A 15,252-nucleotide genomic window follows, 5' to 3' on the forward strand; every position below is an offset into this window, starting at 1 on the left:
TGTAGGGAGACTCCCCAGTCACACCTCAGTACAGAAGAGACCTGAACTGGTCTGAAAACAAACAGAACTGATGACCCAGGGGAACAGGACAAAGACTTCAAATGCTGCATCAGAGCTGAAACACAAAGAAACATGGAAACTCACCGCTCAAGGTTTGAACACCACTTTGCTCCATATTTGCAGCAAAAATGAAGGTGCCCAGAAGGTGGCCTTGTGTCTGACAAAAGCTGATTCTGAAGCACTTGCTGTGTTAAGAAGGGTTTCAGATATATCTTTCAGTGAAGGCTGTGAACCTAAATTTGGAAACTTTAGGGCTGACAGCACTTGTGCAAAAACGAAACTGATGCATGATGTTTTTGAAATCTTATGTAAAGGAAAGAGGAACCCAAGGAAGAACTTCCAAGATTATGGTGGACTTTTATGGGGTAACATTGTCGATGGAAGGGATCGTGTGCACCAGTAAGGATCCCTTGTTTGTTAAATCTCAGGAGGAGCAATCAGATCTCTGGGCTGGGATTCTGCAGCTGCCTCAGATACGCCATGTTACAGTTGGCAATCTTGCACTTCTGGGTGTTACTTAAAAAGTAGCAGCAGACTAGAAATTCATGCTAAGCAATTCGGTAGAGCCAAGGCAGGCACAGTGGATTTTTTTTATATGCCTATATGAAGATACATACTCTGAATGTTGGGAGAGCCTTGAAATCTGAGTCATTATATAGCAAATGGTTGAGTCTCTATTAGTACAGAAGAGATGCAGAAGACCTTCCCTGACTTGTCTGGATGAGCGTAGCCCAGTAACATCACACTTCTGTGACAGAAGAACAGGAATCTTTCCAGGGCATCGCAGGTTGTCCCCATTGCTGTGTGGCCACCACTGGCTGGCCACAGTGCATAAGACGGGCCACAATGTATCTTCAGTAGCTGCAATTTTAGAAGCTGAAGCAGAGACTCCATAAGCATATCTTGAGGTGTTGCACAGTGATCCAAGATGCAGCAGCCGTGCTGGAGTGAGGCATGAGGCACTCTGCAATTGGGCTTACCAGAACAGAGGTGGGTAGAGGCAGCAGCAGCTTCCAGCTGTTGACTTTAATTGCTCTCTTCCTTTGTATTTGATGGTTGGTGGCTGATAATGCCCACTCAGCCTCACCTGTGGGCAGAGAGTGCCTCGGGCTGAAAGTGCTAACAAAGTATGATGTGTATGACACTAAATAATCCAGCACAGTACCTGAGGTGCAAGTGTACCACGAGAAAAGCACTTCTGAGATGGTTTTGATTTAGCTTGCTCTGCGTACCTGTCACTAGAAATTTGCAAAAGCACAGAGGCCAGCTAGCAAACTGCCTGACAGCAAGGAAACAAGGAGCTTGGTCTGATCCCAGAGCAATGGTGGAATGACACTGGGATCTCCAAAAGCGGCAACCTGGCTCCTTTCAGCACAGTATCATGCAGCTGCTGCTGGCAGCAGCATGAAGGAAGATCATGAGTGAGGTGCCAGGGGTGATAGCATGTGGTGTTTGGTTGCCTGATGAAAATGCAGGAGAATAGCATTAGCGGTCTTGATGCCTAAGTGCTAAGTGTGCAGTGTTGCTGCTATGGGGTTATTTTCTGTGGGGTAGGTTGGGCTGTGGAAGAAGCCCAGCCAGCTCTTCTGTTGCCTTAATGATAGCAGGTATTCGGTGCTTGGTATACTCAGGGTGGGAACGTGAAATTGTGGGATTTTTAGAGTGCTTTGTGGAAATGGGGGTTTGGTTGTGTGTGTACAGCTCTGATGTGTAGATATGCTGGCAGTTAGCGTTATGCACAGTTGTGCAAAGACAACAGGGTGTTTGAGAAGCTTGGAGGAATGCAGGGAATAAAACATACCAGCAATAGTGCACATGGCGGTCTAGACCTGAGAAAAGGGCGAGTTGTATATGGATTTGCAAATTTGGTGTATATAATGAGGGTGTAGTATGGTGTGCGTATAGAGTGAGTAACTCCGGACAATAAAGAGAATGGGATATATGCAGTGTACGTGTCGGGGTAGATAATGGTAGTGTGTTGAGCTGGTGTAGTGCACGTGTAAGGTTTGGGCACAGAAGAGTGTGTATGCCTGCAAACTGGGGTGATTAGGAGGTGAGGTTAGACAGTGCAGAGCAGTTTGAGGGTGTGTGGATGAAATCCAGTAAGCGTAGAGGTGGTGAGGCATACCGAGCCGAGCGAGAGTGAGCTGTGCAAGGCTGTGCGCAGCTGTGCCTGGCCGGAGCAGGATTCCTCTGCAGAGCAGCGTGCTGCATGCTCAGAGCCCCGAGTGCTGTGCAGGATTGTGCAACTGTGGAAGAATATCAAGAGAAAAGTGCTGCGCGCAGGGCTGTGGAAAGTGTGCTGGCGTGGAGCTGGTGCAGAGTTGGAGGGCAGGTGCGCTACTAGGGCTGAGTGCAGGGTGCGGGACAGGGCTGCAGCGCAGGGTGCAGGGCGGCTGTGCCGGGACAGGGGCGGGGAGCAGGCAGCGGTGCAGCACGGGGGTGTCGGGGCTGGGGGGGCTGCGGCGAGGGCTGTGCAGGGTACCGGGGTAGGTGTGCCGGGCGCTGGGGAAGGGGCGGGCAGCCGTGCGGTGGCGGAGGAGGAGGCGGCGCTGAGCAGGGTCCGGGCTAGGGCAGGAGCGCGGCTCGGCAGCGGCGGGTCGGGCCGGGTCGGTGGGGCCGTGCAGAGCCGAGCCGGGGCGATCCGCGTCGGTGGGACCATGCCGTCCTACACGGTGACGGTGGCCACGGGCAGCCAGTGGTTCGCGGGCACCGACGACTACGTGTACCTGACCCTGGAGGGCACGGCGGGCTGCAGCGAGAGGCACCTCCTGGACAAACCTTTCTACAACGACTTCGAGCGCGGCGCGGTGAGTCTAGCGGGGCGGGGGGGGGACCCGCACCCCGCGGCCGCCCCGTGTCCCGTCTCTCCCTCTCCCCCCCGCCCCGGCGGCGTCCGAGGGCTTTCACCGCGTACGAGCCGTCGCGTATCTCCCTTCGCGGGTGCCGCGGGCCGGACCCGCAAGACCGGGGACGGTGGAGCCTTCAGCGGTACCTCGCCCGGCGCCCCGAGGGACTGCGGCAGGGCTGGGCTTTTTTACGCTCCCGTCCCCGTGTGCCGGCGCTCCGGAGTGGGACACCGGCACCGAGGTGCCTGCTGCCATTCCCGGCCGCCCATCGCTGGCATCCCTGTGCTGGAGGTTAGCCCTGGCTGCGGTTGGTCAGTCGTGGGGAGGGAGGGGGCCCTTTGGTTCTGGCTTAGACCGGGCCTTCAGATGTCCTTGCACTTTCCTACAAATACTAAAAAAAGTTGTGTTGTGCATCCTGTTGACAGGTGATGTTTAGGGTCACTATTTACTAGTCATTAGAGCCCTGATATCACCAAGGAATTAAACGAAGAGGTAAGAGCTTCCAGTGGGAATTACAACGCCAGCCAAGGGAGGTTTGTAGGGGAACTTCAATAAAAGTTGGAAAACAGCATGAACATGCAAGCGTGAGTGAGAATGAAGTTGGGACCGGGCTATCGGCTATGCCATTCTTTCTACCCTTGATTTCTGCTGCGTGTTGTGCCCTGTCCTCTCTGTGATCTTATCACAATATCCAGGCTATCCATCTGTAATCGCTTATACTGTGAGCACTGTTTTAGAATGCCATTTATTTATTTGCGTATTGTCCCCTGTGAAAATAATAGATTCAGGTAATTTTTTTTTCCCCCTCCCAAAATGTGTATTTTATTTAGAAACCTACGTCACAGTTTCCAAAAGGTCTGATGAGATTTAAGCAACTTTGAAAGTTTTAACAAAGTGCTCATAAGTCACTTTGGAAATGAGACATACCACTGCATCTACGGGTGAGACTTCACTGTCATGGTGCTGCTTTGCCTTTAGGTGTGTTTTTTTTAACCATGGGGTTCACAGCCTAAGTTAGGTATCTGGTCTTTTCTGCATTAGACGTCACAGATATGGGTAACAGAAGTCAGCTTTTTAAATAAGTGTTGATGGCACGTGTAGATATGGTCCCCAGGTGTTTATAGCTGATGTTCTGAGGAGACGATCTAGCAAATTCAGGTATGAGGACTTACCCGCCGCTGCTGTTGAAGTTACTTTCCTTCATGATTAAACATTCATTAGCTTAGAACCTTGTTATCTGAATCTCCCAAATGGACGCTCAGTCATTCTTTCTCTCTCATTCTGTGAATAGTCACATATTTTAAGCGAAGCTTAGCAACATTAGCAAGAGAGGTTGAAGAAGACCTCACACTGTCCTGCAAACTTAGGGTTAGGGTGCTTTCCCAGGAGGGATGAGCACTGCCCAGCTGAGGAGATAAGCACCAGGGTCTCCAGCGACCAGGCGGTTTACTTTTATCCCTGGGCTACAAAAGAGGGTTTCACTGTCTTTGAGAGATGGCTGTGATAGAGAGCCTGGCAGTACTCTGAACATCCGATTGGATTGGATCCTGTCACAGGGAGAAAATGCCATGATGTGAGCATTAAGTACATGCTCAGCAGCAACTCTTGAACTGCTGTGGGAGCAGGTCCAGCAAGAGCAGAGGTACCTGCAAACGCTGGACCCCACTGGGTGAGGAAGCGATGAACGAAGGTTTGTGGATGTTAGTAGCATTACAGCAGAGGATCTGTGCACCCAAAAGGACTAGTTACATCTCCTCGGGAAGGTAGCTTTTAGGCACATTTGACGGTCTTCATCTGGGTCCTAGCATTTTACATAAAATGCATTGTTAGCTAAGTAAGCTTTCTGAGGCTGGGACTGGTTTTTTTTTGTCAAACTTGTTTTCAGGTGCAAAGGTTCTTGACTAAATCCAGATGAGGACTTTTGCTCCTCTCCAAATGAATTATTTCTATTAATTGTTATGTGTCTGATACTACGAATATGCAGGCAGTTTTTTCAGCATGTATTTATTGTGGAGAATGAGAATAACTCTGTGTTCTGTAAAGTGTCTCATTGGACACTTGAAGTACAATGTGCTAAGTTTTGTTGTTGAGGATGTTTTCTTGGGGAGCGCAGTGTGCTTCTCCAGGCACCTGTTCAGGTAACATTGTGCCCAAAACACTGTGAGTCTTACTAATACATTGTGCAAAGAAAAAAGGAAGGAAGAGAAAAATACCAATACGAAACCAAAAAAAATAAAACTGAAGCAGGCCAGAAGCCTTTCAGGTTGGTTGGTTTGTAAAATGTAGCAACTAGTTTCACAGTTCTGCCTTTAGTGTTTCTTTCAATAGCATCTCTGGAATTTTCTTTTTCTGCATAGAATTCAATTGTGAACACACTTGCAAAAAAATGCACTTTTTCAGTGGGTGACCAGAATTTTACAGTATTATCTTGTAAGGCTTTGTCTGCTTTCCAGTTTCTTTTCTAAATGTTGGGCGAGGCTCAGTAGTTCCATTATCCTGGTAATGTCTTCATTTGAATTAATGCAAATTGTGCATATTACTAGATATGATGAATGAGGGCTTGGGCCAGTTCTGAGTAGGAGATTTGCATGCCAAATGTTGATTGAGGGAAAAGGATGTGGAAAAACCTGAAGGGATTTGCACAATGTTAGCTCAGTTGTAGTTTTTGTCTGACTTACTCCAAGTACTAGACACAGGCAATGTAGAAAGCCATCGCTGCTCTTCTTTACTCAGTGTCTTATGAGTAAGTTCCTGTTAGTGCCGAGTGATTTCAAAGCAAGTGTTATGGTGTCACTCAGTTCTCTGTTTTCTTCCTGTTACCCCTTCATCTGATCTTGCTTTTGTTGAAAGAAACACACAAACAAATATTTCCAGAAGGGAAATACAGTTCTTTCCATTTAGAGCTTTGTGCTTATAGAAAGTCTGTGTCATCCTTTTGGCAATATCAGGTTAGTCAGTAGGAGTCTCTCCTCAAAAAGAAAGACCTTACGTTTTGTGTGAGATTAAATTGCTTGAACAGGATGCTACGGGAGTTTGAACAGTCCAAGAGCCTTCATTAATTCTGTTATCTCACTCTGAACTCAAAGTGTGTAAAAACTCCTAGCATCTCTGGCTCACTGTGCAGTCATCAGGGATGCCATGTGTTTATCAGGAGACCTCATACAACAAATGCCATAGAAACCTTGAGCGACCAACTGTCAAGTCTTACCTGGACCTTGTACCATCTTTGTAACCTGACACACCTTTACTGCATTAGCAAAATTGTCATCTCAGGCGAGCCCATGGCATTGCTGGCTTGGAGGCAGCGAAAGCTGGGTGAGACATCAGGAGGGAACCCTCACTTTCAGAAGTGCCATTAAAATGGGAACTGTGATGGTCATAAAAAGATTAAAAACCTTCTGGAACATTTAGGCTAATTTTTTGCATTACATCAACAGTGACTTGTGCAACTATTTTAGGGCTCTTGTAATATTAGCAAAGAGATTGTTACTAGAGGAATAAGTTTCTTCCAAAGATTGGCTGTTAATGTGACATTTCTAACAACTCTTTGGTTCTGATTCACATTGCTCTTTAATTTAAATCTTAGATGTGTATATACATATATAGGTGTGACATCATAAGAACTATAGAAATACATATGTGGAAATGAGGATTTTTAAAAAATGAAGTTGTTAGCTGAACCTTTAAAGAAGATGAATTTAAAAAAGGATAGTCAGTTATCTTGGGCAACAAGGAGTTGATGAGAAAATAAGACTAATTTCAGACTTTCTGTGCCATACTAATTACTTGACAGCAATGGGTTTTCATGAGGACTTGAGCTAAAAATAACGCAGTACGTTTCCCTTATCCAGACAGTGGCTTTGGTCACCTTATTCTTCCTTTGTACACAGCTAGCCCTGGAACTGGAAGTGAGTGAGAAGATGGAGCATAAAAATCCCAAGTAGCTGAATACAAAGTGAATCTGATCCAGATGCAGTTTATCATTTGCTTCTGTAGGTTATTGCATTAGTCTTTACATGTTTAAATTCTCTTTGTAGTGATGAATAGGTAATAATTCACATAGGTTTGTGGATTCGTTTGGACTGTGTCTCTGCGAGGTGGCTACTTCCAGCTCCTGACTGCCAGATGCACCAAGATCGTGGTAAAATTGAAAGAGATAATTCATTTTGCATTGCAGTTGCATAAAGGGGTGTACAAGCAGGAAGTGGCTGAGTTTGAGGTACATGATATGACAGCCTGTGACGAGGGACTCTTCTGCAAAGTGCTGTCTGGTCCTGGAAAGAAGTACGAAATTGCAGAAGTACTGACTCAGTGCGAAACCCAAGCCTGGTAAAGAGTTTATTGATGCTGTTTTTACTGAGAAAACCAGGAGTTGCAGGTAAATGAACATGAAATGGAAATGGTTCAAGTGCTGCCTATTTCAGGAAAGAAGATTTGAAGAATGGGAAACAATCTGACCATGTTATCTACATTTTCTAGCCATCATCCAGAACTCTTTGTGCCAATTGACAAGAGTGAAGCTGAGAATATTGGGTGTAGGGTGATAGGCAAAGATGAGGGCAGTGTTTGAAACCAGCATTGTGGGAGAGAGGAATCTCCATTCACTTAGCCAGGAGCACAGGGGTATGACCTACAGTCACTGACTGTCACAGCTGTGGCTCAAGGCACTGTTAATGTGATTTCTGAGAAAAGCCACTCAACATTTTTCAGTCTCCCCAGCTGCTTCAAAATCATGAACCATCAAGGGAATGAATTTACCTTTACACATGATCCTTTTAGCTGTTCTGGATAGTGTGGGGGTGGAGGCATCGAAGAGTCAGCAACATAAACTTTCAAAAAAATGTTTAAAATTAGTATATTTATTGGCTCTACAGAAGGAACTATCTTTTTTTCTGCTATGGAGATGCAAGGAAAAATGGCAAGCATCATTTTAATATGTTCATTGAAATCTCAACTCTGTGATTTTCATCTCTCAGTTCACATCCTAGCAGACAGATGCTGTCAGCCCAAGCTTGCTAAGGACTGCCATGCTATTTGTGAAGCAGTTTGTTTGTTACCACCTGATGTGTATGGGTGTGCTATTGACATAAACATTGCAAATTTTTGTTTAAGACATGATGGGCTTCCTTTTTAAAAGAAACAGTTCAATGTCTTTTGCTTTAATAGACATGGGGAGAATATAGCTCAGAAAGATTAGTCTGTTAAGTATCAGCAAATCAAAATAAGCACTATCCACGCCCATTTTAAATATTTGAACCTAAAATTAAATTAGGCTGCATAGTAGAAGAAATTCCAATATCCTTGTTAGTATGAGACAGCCTCTTATGAGTTGCAGTGTAGCAATCATGGCCTGACAGTTTCAAAGTTGATTGAAGAACATCTTTAGGGAAAGACAGGCAAGGACAATGTTTCATTGTCTGCAGGGTGGACTTCAAAGCCTAAAGGGTTTTTTATTTTTCTCTGGCTTCTGTGAGTCAATTAGATGTGACAAACTTTACGAAAGCTGGTATTTTTATGTAATGGGTTATGAGAGAACTGAGGTCTGTCATCCCAAACTTTGATGGACAGATAGATGTCTTCATCCCAAAATGATCATCACAGCTGGTAATTCATGGATAGCTCATAGAAAAGGGTACTTTGCATCAATAATGGGGGAAGCTTGGGTTAAAGTGGGAGAGGAAGGGATGCCGAGGGATCCTTCTTATGTTTGTTCTTCCAGTCACATGTGTGCAAGTTCCTATGAATCTTTCTTTTGTAACAGTTGAATTAATAAGTGCCATCTGAAGACATTTAAAAATTACTTTTTTTTTTTCTCCTTTCTCTTGTCGGGAATTTAATCTTTCTTCACTTTTCAGTTTTGGTCCTTATGTGAATTAGCCTTTCTCTAGCAAGTAAGACAGGAACAATGGGCATATATCAAATGCCTGGCGAAGACTAAGAAAGTGCTCCTGAAAAGAGCAAGCAGAGTGTGGTGTCTAGATCAGGAGCCAAGTGACAAAGCTCACAGAGGCCGGTGAGTCTCTACAGGCACTGCAACATGTCGATGCAGCACCTCATCCTTTTGATATCAGCAGCTGGTTGGTTTCTAAAATTTTTGACTGCATTGAGAAAAACCACACGAGAATGAAGTCTCTACTTGTAAACACATGAAGCTTAGCAGGATCATCTGAGCAGAATGGGCTTTGGCTGCTGCTCCCATGGTTGCCATAGCCCACTCAGCTTTGTGACAATAAGCACTTGGCTACTCTGGTTTGCCCTGAGGTGTTTACACTCTTGGAAAGTGAGAGTCAATTCCTGATCTCCTGAATTGCCTAGCATGACATGGTGTCTTACTGGTCATATTTGAAACAATTACTCATTTCTTCCTATGCTGGTATTGCCTAACAGTGCAAGTGCCACCAGAACTGTCATTTGCTGGGTGCTCTTCCCACATGCAGTAAGAGACTGCATGCATCCCTGAGAAGTTAGTCCCATGAGGGGACTGAAGTACCCGTCTCTGGGATAAGTGTTCACTGTCCTAAATCTGTTAGGCAATTTAGCAAGGCACTTAAGTCAGCATTCATAACAGCCATTGTGCTGAGTCAGGGGTGCTTAGCATGGGCAAGAAGTGCTAAGGGAAGCACCATGTCCACAACTGTCCTTCTCCCAGGCCTGGCCATGTAGCTGCAGCACTGAAAGCAGTGTTGTGGGAGAGGCTATTTACACAGTGAACCGGTGCCTGACCTTGGTGTGTCTAGGTGACTAGTTCTCTGTGGCCTTCAGTGAGGCCACCCGTCACACCTCAGTAGCTAGAGCACTTAGCAGCTAAGGTGGGACAAGTGGCTCCATCCATTTCAAGCCATCTGATGGTGAAACCCTGAGAGGCCAAATCATATTTGTGGGCTGAGAACAGACCTACCACATGGAAGAAATGCTGAGCTTGGTAGTCAAAGCCATTGTAATTCAAATGGAAGGAGGAAATGTTCACTGCTACTTCTTTGTAGCCTTGCTGGAGCAGTCATTAAGAAAGGGAAAGCATGGTATGCAGTTGCTTCCTCAGCCTGACCAGGTTCAGAGCTGCAGCCCTCACACCTCAGCAAAGCTTGATGTAGGGGCAGCACCAGGACTGGTCTGCTCCTCACCTGGATCACTGCATGGCCAATAACTCAAGGTTTCAGGGGCCTGTCCCTGTAGGCCACGGATGAGGGCACTCCTGAAGGAGCAGGTATGGGTGGTCCTAGCCTTCAGTACCAGCTCAGTGGAAAGACCCTGTGACCAGACCCTTAGCATGGGAAAGGACTAAAGAGACTAGCTGCTGTGCAGGTCTGGGCTGAGGTCCCTCCGTGTTGTAGGAGTCAGGCCTTTGAGTTAACTCCAAACTGAGGAAGGAGCTAAACCATGTTTCCACATGCTGGCTTGTTTACAGTGAAAGAATGAAGTGCCTCCAGATCTAGATGGGGTTCTTGTGAACCTTGTTTTCAATTAGCTACTTAAATTGCTTTGAACATCTAAGCTGTACAAACATAAAATGTGTCATTGTCCAAATCTGAGCCAAGTGTACCATTGTCCTCATTTTAAAAATGGAGAACTGAAGAAGACCGGCCACAGGAAGCCCAAACCAAAAGAGATTTACGTGGCCTGGATGCTGTCCTTAGTCTGAAGCACATATGACTAATACACACAGGTCTTTAGATTCCTAGTCCAATGTGTTAATCTCATGATCATCTTTCCACTCCAGTTGCAAGAACAGATGTGCCCTAGCCATACCACTTTCAGCTACTGCTAGGAGAGCAGTAAATGATTTCATGGTCTGCATGTTTTTGTCAGACTTGCAAACATTTCAAGGAGTAATATAATTTTTAGGTTGCATACAAAAATGTTTCTCCATTTCTGGAGTGTTTTGCATGTTCTTGTTTGTTGTTTTATTAATTTTTCTGTTGCATTGAAGTCCAGTAATAGGTCCTCTTTTTCTCACACACCAGAAGCTGGAAAGTTCTGTTGTGCCCATGCCATATCAGGAAAGGCCAGGTATGCTTGTGTTGTGCTTCCTGCATATGCAGTGGATCATTGACTGTATTCTGCTCTGTAGGTTGACTCCTATGACGTGACTGTGGAAGAAGACCTTGGAGAAATTCAGCTAATAAAAATTGAGAAACGAAAATATTGGTACCAGGATGACTGGTACCTTAAATATATGACTGTCAAAACGCCAGTGGGTGACTATTTGGAGTTCCCATGTTACCGCTGGATTACAGATGAGAAAGAGATTGTCCTTCGAGATGGGAGAGGTGAGAGCCATAAGAAACCTGATCTCCTGCAGAACATCTAGAATTCTTCTACCTCTCCTTCCCCTTTCCCCATGTATCTCCCAATCTTCTCTCTCACATGGAGCCCCACTGCCAGTCCCCTGCTGCATCCTAGGGAATGGGCTTTCCCTGCTGACTAGAACTGCTTTCTGAGCAGTTTGTTGGACTGGGCACTGGCAGTTGAGTTGGATATTTTGGGAAGCACATGCAAGGAAGAGTCCTTACGCTGGCTTGTTACACTGGTCTTGAATTTGAAGGCTGACCCTAATGCCAAATTTTTGTCTGCTCCACATCTCCGTTGCTGGAAGCCCTTTTGATCTAATTAGAATTAGTGTCCTGTCTTTGTTTCCTACTAAGCCCCTAAGTGGCCCATGATTAATTGCCTGTAAATTGTCTTGTTTTCATGAGAGTGAAATAAAATCCCAAAGTAGGCTGCTCAGAAGGTGCAAGGACTGACTTGAAACAGCAGCTTCACTTTTCACCCCTTCTCTTTGCATGCTGTCAAGTCCAGGAGAAGGCAGGGTGAGATGGATATGATTGCTGCAAGTAGTGGTGACCAACTGAGGAAAGTGTTACAGCACTTCTGTGCTGTGTTCAGAGTGGCCTGTTGGACCTGAAACTTGTGTTTTAACTGTCTCTGACTACCTACTTGCTGTGATCAGGCTTGGGGCAGACATTTGTCACTGATGTTTTCTTGTTCCCCTCTGTGCTTCCTAGAGTAGGTTGGCTGCTGTAGTGGTCTGCAGCATGAGTGCCTGAAAACAGCTGAAACAATATATGAGATGGTAGGAAATAAATGTTTATCTTCCCATTAAGTTTTTGGCTACTCCTGGCTGAGGAATTTTGCATATGAAGCCTTTTGTCCTATAATCACAGCTATGTGTCAGTTTATTTTTGATCTCCAGAGGGACTTTCCATTTTTCATAATTTGATTTATAACAACTGTAACACTTTCGTGGAAAACAGCTTTGCGTGGCTTTCAGAGTATGGTGAGGTAAAGGACAAAAGCAAGTGAAACCCTATTAGTAACTTGAACACAACCAGCTGGAAACTGTTAGCCATGTATGTTATCAGTTGTATTACCTCTGATATTTCCAACTCCACACCCCAAACACCTATTTCCATGAAACTGCTGGCTTTATCTGCCTTCCCATTTGTGTATGTAAAGTGAGTCACGTAACTTGCCCTTTCTCTGATCACTAAGGAAGTCTCTGTGTCATTTAATGGTATATTGAATGCATGGTCAGAAGAACAAGCTGTCTAGAAATGAAGCCTCACTGAGTTTTTTTCCTGTTCTCATGATAAGAAGATATGATTATTGCCCCAAGCTGACAGCGGAGAGCACAGCTCAAGGAGAGAGGATAGGAGATATTTCCTGGAGACATCTTTTAGCAGAGAAAATTAGCTGGAACAATGTTGTGATTTCTCTTATTGATGAAAATTCCCTTAGACACTGAAATGTAAAATTAATTCCCATGACCCTATTCAGACCATTTAACACTAGATATGTACAGCAAGTGTCTACACTAGGAATCCAGGTTTTATATATGGTTGAGACAGATGTTCCTAGCTTGACCTAACTGCCCCTTGAAGGCACCAAGTTTGGAGCTTATCTCCTTCCGCAGATTCTCTAGGGACCTGTGTTTGTACTCGAGGTACTAAATTGGATCATGTAAGCATTTCCCACAGAAACTTTGTAAAGGTATAGATCAGAAGTTTGAAGGTTTGGAAACTTTGCTCTCCTTCTCAAGACCTGGGCAGAGATAGGTAGAGGAACCTCATAAACCTGTCTCTTTCCTGTTTCACAGCAAAGCTCCCCCGGGATGACAAGACCCAGATTCTCAAACAGCATAGACGCAAAGAGCTTGAGACCCGTCAAAAAACGTACCGGTGAGTTTCCTATAGCTCCTCAGAAGGTCTGGGGCCTGTTCTCTTTAGGTCACAGTTTGGCAGAGTATGTTCAGATTATCATATTGCTCTAGTTACTGGAATGCTGGAGAAGAAAAAGCATCAGTTACCATATATGGTATATGGCTATATATGATTTTTACTTAGATGGAATTCACTGTAAGTGATGATCATCCTGCTGCAAGTGGCATTATGAGATAACTTGAATCCCAGATAAGCCTATCTGGAAGGCTTAAGTTGGAATTCACTGGTACAGTCTCTGTGTGGGCCCTCTGGCACACAGTTGTACTTTCAAGGAAGATTTGAAGGCAGATTTCATTTGCCTTTTACAAGCAATACTCCAGTTTTGGAACATGATCCGAACATGTCAGCTCTTACCGGAGCTTTTTGGCTGCTGCAGCAAGCTAGTTTTCATTGTTTCCTGCACTGGGGTGCAGTGGAAGTTCTGGCTGTGTTTGAGTGGACTGGAATGTGCTATCAGAACACAGTTGTGACACCCACCTTTACACTGTCGTAGACTTTTTTTCCTAATCAAGGTCACAATGAGAAAATGCTATCTTTTATCAATGGGTATCTCCAGAAGGCATTAGACATTTCCTTTCCCTAGAGACATACTCTCTGTTAAAATAACAAAAGTTTCTTGCACTTGCATCTCCTTATCATGAGAGTAAGGATCAGAAGGACAGAGGGTCCATTCCGAATTGATGGATTGAGGCTTGGTACATGAGTTGTTGATAATCATCTGACTAAGAAAGGATCTTACTTACAAATTATGGGAAATAGAGCAGAGGAAAATATAGTTCAAAAAGAGGCATGGCACAAAATTTTATTTACATATGCAAAAAGGAAGGCAAAACCATTTGTAATTCCAGGGAAACAGCTATTTACAATTCAGATGCATAACTGATAACACACAATGCAGTCTGCATGTGGTGGGCAGTTTGGAAATACCATTGAAACAGTATTCTTACAAATCCCCTTCTTTTGTTTTGAAGTAAAAATGGGGCACAGTGCAAGAACATACATGGCAGAGAATGTGTGCCGTGACCACTAGGAGGTAAGGCTGTTCTGAGGAGCTGAATCAAGACTGTCTGCATCTCTCAGAGTTGCCTTTTGGAGGAACCTAAATACATGTCTGAGTACTTTTAGCTGCTGTATCTCAGTTCTGCAAAAAATGTAGCCCCAAGAATGAGTGTGCATTGGGCAGCTGTCTGTCTCTCTGTCCCCTCCCCTCCCAATACATTTGAAGCTACTGCCAATTTCAACCAAATGTGACAAGTGTTTGGAAATATCACAGATATTAAGTTGCTTCAAGTTTTGTGAAGGTAGGTGGCCAGGTAGATGCCTTCCATTGTACTTCAGGATTCTGTAGGGTACTGGTAGGTATTGGTGTGGTACAAGTCACTATTTTTGGCCCAAATGAGTCTGCCACAAATTTACTTTATAGAGTTGAGCCACAGAAGCAGCATAGGTAAAGGAATGACACAGCTCTCATGCTGGTAAGGTTGTATGGTTAATCCAACCTCTCTTGCTTTCTCAGCTGGAAGGAGTGGCATCCAGGCTTTCCCCTGAGCATCGACGCCCATTCTCACAGTGACCTGCCTCGTGACATCCAGTTTGACAATGAGAAAGGAGTTGACTTCATTCTGAACTACTCTAAAGCGTAAGTGTTTGTGGAACTGTAGGAGTTTTGCAAAATCTATTTTGGGGCAGGGTAAGGATCTGATCACCTTTTAGGTTTCACTGAAATCTCACAATTGATTCTTTTCTCCCAGCTGGATCTGCAGTCAATCAAAGTAGGAAAGAATTTGAAGGGTGTTTTTTGGTTTTTTTTTTAAATATCAATATTTTAAGCTTTTCATGTTGGGAACTGACTGAGCCTCTGCACTCTCATTAGACACTGTTTTGGCTGTAGACGGATGGAGGAGGGACTGGTGAAAAGCATAGGAAGAACGACTATTGGCACATGAGACTTAGTTCTCAGAGTCGCCCCCTAGAGATACTTCTCTACCTGACTATTTGCAATAATTAAGCGTTTCAGTCACATACCAAAAGAAGATGGTATCAATGCACCCTTGAGATCCTGCTGAAGAAAAGCTGTTCTGAGCAGCTCATCAGTTAACCACATCTGAGTGTAATCTGCTTGGGGC

General features: G+C 44.8%; 1 protein-coding gene across 1 annotated transcript in view; it reads left to right on the forward strand.

Moving 5' to 3' along the window:
* The first annotated feature begins 2,677 nt into the window (after positions 1 to 2,677).
* The window catches only part of ALOX5 (arachidonate 5-lipoxygenase), a 34,427-nt gene continuing 21,852 nt past the window's right edge, over positions 2,678 to 15,252 (forward strand). The window contains exons 1-4 of the mRNA XM_010563509.1: positions 2,678 to 2,870; positions 10,978 to 11,176; positions 13,003 to 13,084; positions 14,643 to 14,765. Of these exons, the coding sequence (XP_010561811.1) occupies positions 2,721 to 2,870; positions 10,978 to 11,176; positions 13,003 to 13,084; positions 14,643 to 14,765 (554 nt within the window). The 5' untranslated portion in view covers positions 2,678 to 2,720. The remainder of the gene's footprint in view (positions 2,871 to 10,977; positions 11,177 to 13,002; positions 13,085 to 14,642; positions 14,766 to 15,252) is intronic.

This window comes from Haliaeetus leucocephalus, unplaced genomic scaffold (genome assembly GCF_000737465.1).
Source record: "Haliaeetus leucocephalus isolate CR32 unplaced genomic scaffold, Haliaeetus_leucocephalus-4.0 Scaffold168, whole genome shotgun sequence".
In the NCBI taxonomy this organism is placed as follows: domain Eukaryota; kingdom Metazoa; phylum Chordata; class Aves; order Accipitriformes; family Accipitridae; genus Haliaeetus; species Haliaeetus leucocephalus.